At 34.8% G+C, this 11,635-nt stretch overlaps 1 protein-coding gene across 1 annotated transcript in view; it reads right to left on the reverse strand.

The window, feature by feature from the left end:
• Positions 1 to 3,995: 3,995 nt before the first annotated feature.
• ZNF451 (zinc finger protein 451) overlaps positions 3,996 to 11,635 on the reverse strand; it is a 113,052-nt gene continuing 105,412 nt past the window's right edge. Inside the window, exon 15 of the mRNA XM_007945607.2 lies at positions 3,996 to 4,042. Within this exon, the coding sequence (XP_007943798.2) occupies positions 3,996 to 4,042 (47 nt within the window). The remainder of the gene's footprint in view (positions 4,043 to 11,635) is intronic.

Here is an 11,635-nt window from a genome sequence, read left to right on the forward strand (position 1 = left end):
CTGAGCCTCCGAGGCGGGCGGCCAAAAGGTCACCGGCCTCTCTAGCGACAGGAGTGAATGGAGTGTTCCTGCGGCCGCATGCGACGCCGTCACCGCGCGGGGCGCCCGCCTCCCTCTGACGCCCGCGGAGGGGCGGCCCGGGAGGACGCGCCGCGCCGACACTGCTACTGCCGCGTGGCCAAAGAAGGACAAACGCGCGGCCCGCGGGGCTTGGGGGATGCAGGGACAGGGGCAATGGAAGTTGGTAGGGACTCGCTGGCTACCGGGGCTCCAGGATGGGCAGGCAGGCAGGGCAAAGCCTTGCGGCCCCCGCGGGACCTGGAGGGGCGGACACAGGGAAGAAATTGGACATAACGAATCGATGGATACTTCGGCTCCCTGAAGTCTGAAATAAAATGAAGCCCAAGTGGAGATCGCCTCCCCCTTCCCAGTAGTGGGCCCCCACTCACTGCAGCCTAAAAGTAACCAAAATCCACAGGTGAAGGTACCTAAAAGGTGGACTGTGGGTGTAGTGCTCAATAGTCGCTTCTTTCACATTCTCCAAGCAAGCACAAAAAAACGTTACAAGTCCTTTGATACAGGGAGAAAAGATCCCTCTGAGGAGCAGAAAGCATTTTTGTACAGCACCTAGACAATCTAGACCTGTCCTGTTACTGGTCCCTTCCCTGAGAGAGAATAATTAAAGTCTAATAAACCAAAACAAAATTAAAGCCTAGACAACACTAAACATACAGAAAAGCGAAAAAAAATTACCACACCTTTCTGTCTTATCTGGATGTGGGAAGCTAGATGAATGTATTTCATTTCCACCCATTCTAATGAAGGAATTTTTAATGATTGCTTTACTGTTTATTCAAAAACAAATTACTCCTGTAGGTTGAGTGAAGTAATTGGTATTAATAATGAAGGCCATTTCATGCCCAATGTATTAAAATCTCCTATCAACAATGGCAATATGCAGTAGGCCTCTAAGTCAAAGATACCATAAAGATCAGTAGAAGATGGAGTAGGTCTGGGAATATAAATATTTATCTATTTAAAGGAAAAAAAATGTGTTTTGTTCCCATCTCATTATAGCTATGTGCCTCATACAGCAAGGATGAAAATGTGCTGGGCACAGAAAATGACAGATAATAACAGTTTAAAGCTGAATCACAATGTTTAATCAGGGATGAAAGCCATTTAAATACTTGAACAGAGATGAGGTCCTTAAGCCTAAATCTAAATGCCCTCCGAACTCATTCTAAATACTTACGAACTACCGGCATAGGGGATTATTTTACCTTAGTAAACATATTTTGCCATGTCATGACACAAACCTGGAATCTGCAGACATTTTGTGAATGGTGTGAGAGTCTATCAAGTAAGTTTAGAATCATCCTGAAATCCTTCTCATATCCTAGATCCAATCTATGAGTAAAACCCATCAGCTTTATCTTCAGAATATATCCAGATTTTTTTCTCACCAATTCCACGGCCACCACTCTGGTCCGAGCCACATCAACTCTGACCTCAACTGCTCCAATACCCTATCTGGTTTCTCTGCTAATACTCATGCATTTTATATCTTCTCAGTTAACGAACTACAGTGATCTTTTTAAAAAAGAGAGCATACCACTCATTCTCAGAAACCTTTAAGGCTTCTCCTACCAGAGTAAAAGCAAAGTCATTAGAAAGGCCTCAAGTTTCCCTACCTCCCTTCTGATCTTTTTTATTACTATTCTATTATTCTCCCAGTTCATCTGGCTTCAGCCACCACACTTGCTTTCTTGGGTTTCCTTCAGTATTCTAAACTCACTTCTAGACCTTTTCAGTTGCTGTTTGTTCTCTCTACCTGTAACACTATTTCCCATATTTATTTGCATGGCTCACTCCCTCACCTTCTTTTGCTCAAGATAAAAATAGCAAGCCCCATTACCCCATCCATTAAACTACCTCTCCCCTTCCCCTTCTTTATCTTTATTGTAGTAACCACTATCAGATATACTTCATGTTTTGTTTACTTGATTATCTAACACTCCATCCAACCCCTCACCAAATGTGTGCTCCATAAAGGGCTTTGTTTTGCTCACTGGTACATCCCAAGTACTTCAAACAGTGGCTACTACATGGTAGGCATTCAGTAAATCCCTTTTTTCAATGAATGAATAAAATAGTGAAACGTATCTTTGTCAATGATACATTTACTGTTGATAATTTAATAATCCATGTAACTTTCTCTAATACCATCCACTAAATTACACCTTTTTGTGTCTAAATAAAAGAATGAAGTAACTTTTAAATTACTTTTAATTGTTTTATAGGCAGAAATACAATGGATGACAATTATTAAAATATTAACCCAATTCTTAAACATCATGATAAAATATTCCTTTGCTATCATTTCAAAAGTTTCAGGTACTCTCTACCATACACACTACAAAGGCTTATTAATAAAGCATCAGTGTACATCACACCTGTGTATGGAATTCTGGCAAAGAGCTGCTGTCTCTTCTTGCCCACATCTGTTTAGCCACTCTTCTTCCTGGACCATTCTTTCTGTTCCTATTTAGAAAGCTCCTGCAGATGTCTTTAAGGTCCATCTTAATGACTACCTCCTAAAGCCTTGCTTGACCACTTCAACCTACAAATTGAAAGCAATAATGTGGTCATTTTAGAATGATGACAGGTAAATTCTCAAGCTATGATGATGATGATGATGATGTCTTCTTGAAAAAAAATGCAAGCAGGGAGGAAAAGAACTGACATTCTAAGAAATAAAAATACAATTTGGTTTTCAATGTGGATTGAAAGGACTGTTAATAAAAAACAGTAATTAAACATCCAGTGTTCTAGAGAAAGAACAAAATTCGAGCCATGTTTTTTTTTTCTTTTTTGCCTTAAAGAAACTTTTGTTTATAAATTTGGTAAGTAATTACTACTCAGTTTTTTTAGGTATATTTCTGGTTAAATAACATGAAACATATACACAAAGATAGTGTAGCAAGCTCTCCTTAGTTTGCTACTTTTATAGTAATATTTTTTATTATCCATAATGGGAACTCAACATTTAAAATTTAAATATGTAATTTAAATGTAGGAAACTGACAATTCAATGAATAACTAAAATGAAAATACTTCTGTAAGAAATAAAATGTTTTTAAATAGTTAAGGAAAAATATTCCTGAGTAGGCCTTACATTATTTTTTGAAGAATATCAGGTTTACCCAAATATATATATATATATTAAAAAAAAGACTAAGATTATTAAAAATAAATGAATTTAAGTCTATGCAAATATTTTAGCATCATTCCGTTTAAACAACAAATCATACAAGTCATATAAATGTCTAAGCAGGTAAAGAAATGGTAAAGGTTTCCTTTTAATTCCAAAAAAATAGTGGTTTCCCCCTCCCCAAATTCCAGCAATATACTGTTCTGATTAAAGCAGGAATATACATTTGAACAAAACCTGTAAGTAACATTGCTGGAAAAATTTTAATCTATTTCCATGATCAGTTTCCATTACCATGGTCTAATAATTATTAACAAAGATCTCAAAGGTATCATACATCAGTGCCACATGAGAAGTAAGCATTACAGAAAAACTGAGTTTTATTTATATTTATTTTCACTCCTAAAAAAATAAATCACTTCTAGAATCATCTGTACCATACAAATAAAAGAACAAATAATATTTGAGAAACATATTAACAATAGCCAAGAGTTTTTCTATTTTTTGAAAATCTTTAAGTATATGCATTCAAAGTTAACTGTGAAATTTTAATACCTATATTAGAATACGTGATTTATATTTGTATTAATATATATTCTATTCCTTCTGAACATCTTTGCATAAAAGCACAAAAACAAGTAAGTATCAGATTTGAACACATGAATGCAAAGTAATGTTTTCAAATACATTTATGCCAGTAGATTTCTGGTCTCCTTTAGAAAACAAACTCAAGAACTCATCCTGAGAGTCTCTTCAAGGCCACTTGATGATGTGTCTTTAATTACATATCCTCAAGACTTCTTCTAATAGCTTCTTCTAACTCCACATCTGCATTAAAAAATATACAGAATTTTAATACTTATGGGAGAAAACTAATAAACATGTGCTTTATGGAAATCTCATCAACCACATTCATTTTTTCAAACAGAAATGGAAAATAAAAATGGAAAAAACTTAGGCTAACTTGGCATTTTCTCCACCATAAAATCTGAGAATTATGAAATAGAATCTGGATACAGTCTCAAACTGAACTTTAATATATATAAATACAATGTGCTAAGGAACTTGCAAGTTATTTCCATTTAGGAATGGAGAAAGTCAATAAACTGGCCAAGTAATCACTTATTTTAACATTTCAAAGAAAAATCTATGTCATTTATTTCTAAAAAGACTTAAGGTGATGCATGCTGTTGTTGTTATGTGCCGTTGAGTCGGACCCAATTCATAGCAACCCCTCCTTGGGTTTCCAAGGCAGTATCACTACAGAAGTGGATTGCCCAACCTTCCTTCCGAGGAGTGGCTGGTGGGTTTGAACCACCAGCCTTCTGGTTAGCAGGCAAGTGCTTTAGGCACTACACTACCAGAGCTCCTGTGAGATGATGCATATAATTCTTAAAATAGAAAAGAAAAGCAAAATCACAAAATGGTAAAATCTCACAGGCTATAAAAAATTTAGCTTTCAGCTTTCTAGCATGTAAGAATAAAACTGCGAACTACATAATGATCATCTAAGAAGCATATAATATAAATATGTATGTGCTCATTTAACAAATATTTATTGAATGCCCACTATATATCAAGAACAGAGATACAATAAACAAGACAAACACAGATATTCTTGAATTCATCTCCATCTCCTCCCTCCCATGCGGGTGGAATTAGGTGTCAATTCTTGGTCTTCACTGGCTTCTCAAACCAAATTTATCTTGTCCCATTTAGTCTTCAGCATAGGGAGTGTCTCAAAGCCTACTTAATTCACAGGCATCACTGGTACCTCTAAGATGCAAATGCACCATCTTCTCAGCTGGGACACTGGTGTTACACTGTTTGTAATTTAAAATACTATAAGTTTGTATAAAATATGTGTGAAGTTTAAGCTACATTCTAGGGTCGTTGAGTTGTCCTAGGATGTATTCAAAGGGATAAAAAATGCAAAGAAAAGCCAAGACACTTAGGAAAGAAGAATGTGACAAGACTTGTATAAGAAAGGAAAGCTTATTATAAAGTTAAATAATTAAGAGTGGGTTTCTAGTGCAAGAATAGATAAACAGACCAATAGAACACAACAGAGAGCTTGAAAACAGATCCACACATATACAGACACTTGATTTATGAGAAAAATGGCACTGTGAAACAGTGGAAAAGATGGTCTTATTAATAAATCATGGTGGCTCAAGTGACTGGCCAAATGAAATTTGTTTTTTATTCTTACTTCATACTACACACAAAAACATGTATGTAATTGTATACTAAATAGGAAAAGAAAAACAACAAAGCTTCTAGAAGATAATAGAGAAGAGTATCTTCATGACCAGCTACATATTTCTAGAAATAAGGACATAAGTGCACCAAGAGATAAGAGAACTTGCATGTAGCATTATGTCTAATAGCCTAAAACTACAAACAATCCAAATGTCTATCAATAATAAATTTTTAAATTGTGGGGTATCCACAGAATATTATTAAAGTACTGGAACAAACCAAAGCTATATGCTAAGATACAGGTGAATCTCTGAAACTGTTGAGTAGGAAAAGATTTCTTTTAGATTCAAAACACATTATACAAACTAATCAGCGTGTACTTTATATCTCATCAACCACATTCAAAAGGCACCATTTAGCAAGCATAATAACAAGCCACAGAGTGGAAGAAATACTTTCAATACATGGAATTTATGTCCAGAAAGAAAGGAAGTATTTTCAAACCAGAAAAATCAATTAAGAAAAAGAAAACCCAGGAGAAAATGTCAAGAAATGTTAAAATACATTCACAAAAGATTATGGTAAAATGGCCAAAGTTTATTATTCATCAGAAACTAAAACCACAAAGAAATACCAGTACATACCCATCAGAAGTAGCTAAAATAAGAAACACTGAATATTTTCAATGATTGGTGAGGATATAGATCAATGGAAACTACTGGAAGAATGAAAAATGGCACTACCTCTTTGGAAATAAGTTTGGCATTGTCAATTAAAGTTGAGCATATACAATTCAATTCCCATCTACATATTTCTAGAAATGAGGACATAATTGCACCAAGAGATATGTAACAGAATTTTCATATAGCATTACACATAATAGCCCAAAACTACAAACAATCCAAATGTCTATCAATAATAAATCTTTAAATTGTGGGGTATCCACAGAATATTATTAAGGTACTGGAACAAACCAAAGCTATATGCTAAGATATGGGTGACTCCTGAAACTGTTGAGTAAAGGAAATCAGACGCCAAAACATACAACCTATACTTGCATGGCACAATGTGATGGATACTAACTATAGGTGGCTATTTACATTTCAATTAAATAAACCAAATGTCAGTTCTTCAGCCACCCTAGTCACATTTCAAGTACTTAATAGTCACATATAACTAGCAGCAACTGTACTGTAAAGGGCAGATGCAGAACATTTCTATCACAAAAAGTTCTATAGGACAGTGACGATAAATATATACAGGCATACCTGGAGATATTGCAGGTTAAGTTCCAGACCACCACAATAAAGCAAATATGCAATCACGAATTTTTTTGTTTCCCAGTGTATATAAAAATTATGTTTACACTATACTGTAGTCTATTAAGTATGCAACAGCATTATGAAATATTGTAAGAATAACCTGAAGTAAGCACTAGTATTGGAAAAATGGTGCCAAAAGACTTGCTCTACAGAGGGTTGTCACAAATCTTAAATTTGTAAAAACACAGTCTCTAAGAAGAGCAATAAAAGAAGGTATGCCTGTGATCCCAATTACAAGAAGTTTCAAAATCAAGCACTATAATCATTTCAAGTCTTATGGTGATTATCTTTGGGAAGGAAGGTAAAGGAATTAATTTAGAGAGAGGGTGCCGGGAAATCTAGGATACTGATGTTCCCTTTTTCAACCTGAGAGGTAGTTACACACTTTTTGAAATATTTTGTACAGTTTTTTAAATATGTTTTATACTATACATACCTACACACACTGCCAAAATACTGGACAATAACAGTATGTATACAGGGGAAAAGTATCAAAGACAAAGTTTCCAAAGTCCTTTTACTGCTCCAAGGATGTAGACAATATGTAGGTATACTTTACTCCTTATATTATATACGTGTGGTAAAATCCCAAGGTAACCACAAAAAAACAGAAATAAAGTATATACTTCATAAACAGATTTCTTTAAAAAGTTAACACAGCAGAAAAAAATACAAACACATCACTATTTACAGTAACTAAACTTTTCAGTTAAAAGATTGGATTTAAAAAATGAAAAACAACTTCACAGTTCCGTTTCTCGTAATGACAAAGTAATTTATAATGGATTAGCCTACCTATAGATAACAATTAAAAACTCTGGCAAAAATACTTATATAAGAATTATTTTAAGGCACTGCACAGCAATCGAAAGCAGGCAGAAACAAGAGGGAAGTCAACCCTTAAGAGAGGGGAATTGCACAGGGTTAATATTCAGCTTTATGGTTTTTCACCTTAGAGTACTGCCCAACCCTTGTGTAACAAGATGGATAGACTTTACCCAGAAAAGCAAGTTGTTACTGGCTTGAAGAGTCAAAGGAGAGAGTCTGTGTCTGCCAGGGAGGACGGAAAGAAGGAAGCAACAGAAGAGGGGATACTATCATCTACAAAAAAACTCCACAAATCCTTGAGTGAACTCTAAACTGTACATACATAGGAGAGGCTCCAAGATTCCCAGTGAAAAGTAACAGCTGGAAAGCTGTTACCCACTGCAAGGGAGACAGAGTTTGAGTTTGAGTCCAGTTAACTGTGTAAAAGAAAATAAAAACAAAACCTCTTCAGATGAAGACAACAAAATCTACAATATACATCCACAGCATTTAGTATACACCAAAAATTAACAGACATACAAACAAATGTGAGCCACAGTTAAGAGGAACAGTAGTCAACAGAAATGAACCCCAAAATAATCAAGTTGTTGGAATTAACAGAAAAGGGTTTGGAAAAAAACTATTACGAATATTTTCAAGGACTTAATGACTCGATGGCAAATAACAACAACAACAATGGAAAACACGGTCAAATGAATGGGCAGGAAATCTTAAAAGAGAAACGGAAAAAAAATATGATAAAAATAATTACATGGAAATTCTGGAACTAATAAATACTATATTTGAAATGAAAAAACAGAAAAGTAGATAAATGAACCTGAAGACTGAGAAACAGAAACTATCCAATATGAAAAATAGACAGAAAAGAGATAGGAAAAATATGAACAAATCCCATGGTAAATTCAAGCCATCTAATAATAAATGTGTAATTGCAGCTTCAAAAGTAAAGGAAAGAAAAAATGAGGCAAAAATTGTGAAAAAATCATGAATGAAAATTTCCAAAATTTGGTAAATAATACAAACTTACAGATCCAAATAGTTCAGTTAACTCCAAGCAGGATAAATACAAAGACAACCAGACCCAGGCACATCTAGAAAACTAGTACAAATAAAGAACTAAATGCAAATCTTAAAAGAGGAAAAAAAGGACACATTGTACACTGGGAAACAATGACGCAAACGATGACTTGTCATCAGAAACAATGGCAGTCAGAAAACATTGGAACATCTTTAAAGTACTGAAAAAAAATTACAGTCAATTAGAATTTCTAATCCTAAAAAAAAATCCTTCAAAAATAAAGGTAAAATGTGTTTTTTCAGATCAATAATAATGATAAAAAGAGAATTCATCACCAGCATAAATGTTTCTATTAGAAAACAAGACAAGTTTTAAGGCAACAATCTAAGTATCTGTCTACCTTAAGAAGTTAAAAAATAAATAAATAAAAGCAAATTAAACCCACAATAAACTCAAAACCCGTAACAGAAGGGAAGAAATAATGAAGACAAGAGCAGAAATGAATGAAATTGAAAACAAATGGAGAAAATTACCAAATTTTTTAAAAAGTTCATTCTTTTAAAAGATCAATTAAGTTGATAACCCTTAACTGGATTGATCAAGAAAGAGAGGAAACAAATAGGAATAAAATGAAGGGATTCCACCACAAATTCTACAGAAATAAAAAGTACAATAATACATTATAAACAACTTTATACAAGTATTTTACAGTTTAAAAAGAAATTCAATCTTATATTAACTCATTCAGAAAACCCAATACATGCTATTTACCAAACATATAGCTAAAACCTAAAGGTATAAGAAAGGTTGAAAGTTAAAAGGCAGGGTAAAAAAAACACACCAAGTACAAACCAGAGCAAAGCCAGTACATCCCCAATAATATCAGATAAAACAAGACATAACTTGAAAAAGTATTTTAATAGGTAATGAGTTACTATATAATGATAAAAGGTTCAAACAGACACAAAATAAAATCATTGAAAGCTTATATGAACCTAGCAATATAACCTCAAAACATGCAAAGCAAGTAAGTGCAAGAAGAAACTGATAAATTTACCATCATAGAACTTAACATACTTCTCACATTATTCATAGTTTAGCCAATAAATTAGTAAAGATCCTTAATTTTGCAATGAACAAACTTTAAAGACTCTGAATATCAAAAATTAGTGAACTTAGAAGGAACATTTATTTAAAAATAACCACATACTGAACCATACAGAATATCTCTGTTATGTCAAAGAGGTTATGTTCTCTGACTATAAAGCAATTCAGTTGGTAGTCAATTTTTTAAAAAATATGTTTTTTAAAGTTTGTTGGATCTTAAAAAATCATATTCTTAAATATCTTCAATCAAAATTCAAGAAGGGATCATAATGGAAATTGAAAAAATACCTACCACTGAACTAAGACTGACTGATTGGTTAATAATTAATTAATCATGGTTGTGAGATTCCTTGTTCCAGACACTTTGGTTAAAGTAAAATGGCCTTTTTCTCAGAGTTCATGAATTATCCTTTTTTCACCATAGCCTGTCTAAAATATTTTGATTGAGGGCCTAATCATGATTACAGTTTGTGTAAGAAATAATCTATGTGTTCACAGGGATGCAGCAAAAATAATATCATCAATAGTGTTTCTTAGTTCTTGAAGACCTATGACTGGGAACAACTGTTTGAAGATATGATCCTCTGAAAAATTATTCAGCTTCTTTTGGGGGATGGAGTCGGGATGGAAACTGGAACCTAGCAGAGTTGAGAGGACACAAGGAGGATGTATATGCAAGAAAGGCTGCACTGTGTGATGAAATGACATGGGCTTTTTATGCATCAAGTGACCATACATCCCAGTTTGGTTTGGTCAGTTCCAATTTACACCTGCTATTCTGGCACTAATAGTGCCCCTTTCTCAAAAATGTTTGCATGATAAATTATATGGTCACCTTATTTACAGTCCAACACTATTTTTCAGGTTTGAATATTGGCTCTGTCACTTACTAGCTGTGTTGCTCTGAGAAAGTTACTGATTCTCTCTGAGCCTCAGTTTCTTCCCCTACAAAATGAAGAAAATACATAACTCACAAAGTAGTTATGAAAATGAAAGAAGTAATACTTAAAGTACCTGATAGATGCATTATGATACCTGCCAGATGCTTCATAAAAGGTACCTGTTATTAACATGACTTATGTTAAAATTAACCATTTTAAATTCAATGGGCAGGCAGCACAAAGGGTATGTTGTTGTTTTCCTCCAATCAAAAAACGCAATACAGTTAGGTCTTTAGAGGTCAAATACTCGAAGGTACACACTGGTAAAAAGATACTCATGGCAAGTCTGTCTCTAGTTTTCCTTTTCTGGGGTAGCGTAGTGCCTAAGGCACTTGACTGCTAACCAGAAGGCTGGCGGTTCAAACCCACCAGCCACTCCTCGGAAGGAAGGTTGGGCAATCTACTTCCGTAGTGATAATGCCTCTGAAACCCTAGGAGGGGTCACTATGAGTCGGGTCCGACTCTCAACAGCACATAACAACAACATGGGTAAGTCTGTTTCTTGTACTCTCTTTTCTCTCTGCCTTTATTTATTCTCTTTAGAGAGGTAATCATGGCAGAGTAAGAAAGAATTCAGTAACAGGTGTCAGAAGACCTATAAACAAATCATGTCTCTATCACTTTCAAGCTGTTACTCTGAGGCCAAATTAATGCTTCAAAGTCTTGTTTTTAATTCCCATTCTCACAAATTAAGATTAAGAACAACTCTGAAAGTTTTGTTGTTGTTATTTGCCATAGAGTCGGCCCCGACTCATAGCGACCCCTCCTTGGGTTTCCGAGGCAGTTATCACTACGGAAGTAGGATTGCCCAACCTTCCTTCCGAGGAGTGGCCTTGGAAACCTTATGAGGCAGTTCTACTCTGTCTTATAGTGTTGCCATGAGTTGCAGTGGACTTGACAGCATAAGTTTTTTTTTTTAAATCTCATTAGGATGATAACCAAGTGAACTGAAGAGATGAGATGAGGGCTAGGTTTGTGGCATTGGCATAGGTGAACAAAAGCT

The sequence above is a fragment of the Orycteropus afer genome, unplaced genomic scaffold, assembly GCF_000298275.1.
Source record: "Orycteropus afer afer isolate SDZICR_OR568_19922 unplaced genomic scaffold, OryAfe1.0 scaffold00140, whole genome shotgun sequence".
Classification (NCBI taxonomy): Eukaryota; Metazoa; Chordata; class Mammalia; order Tubulidentata; family Orycteropodidae; genus Orycteropus; species Orycteropus afer.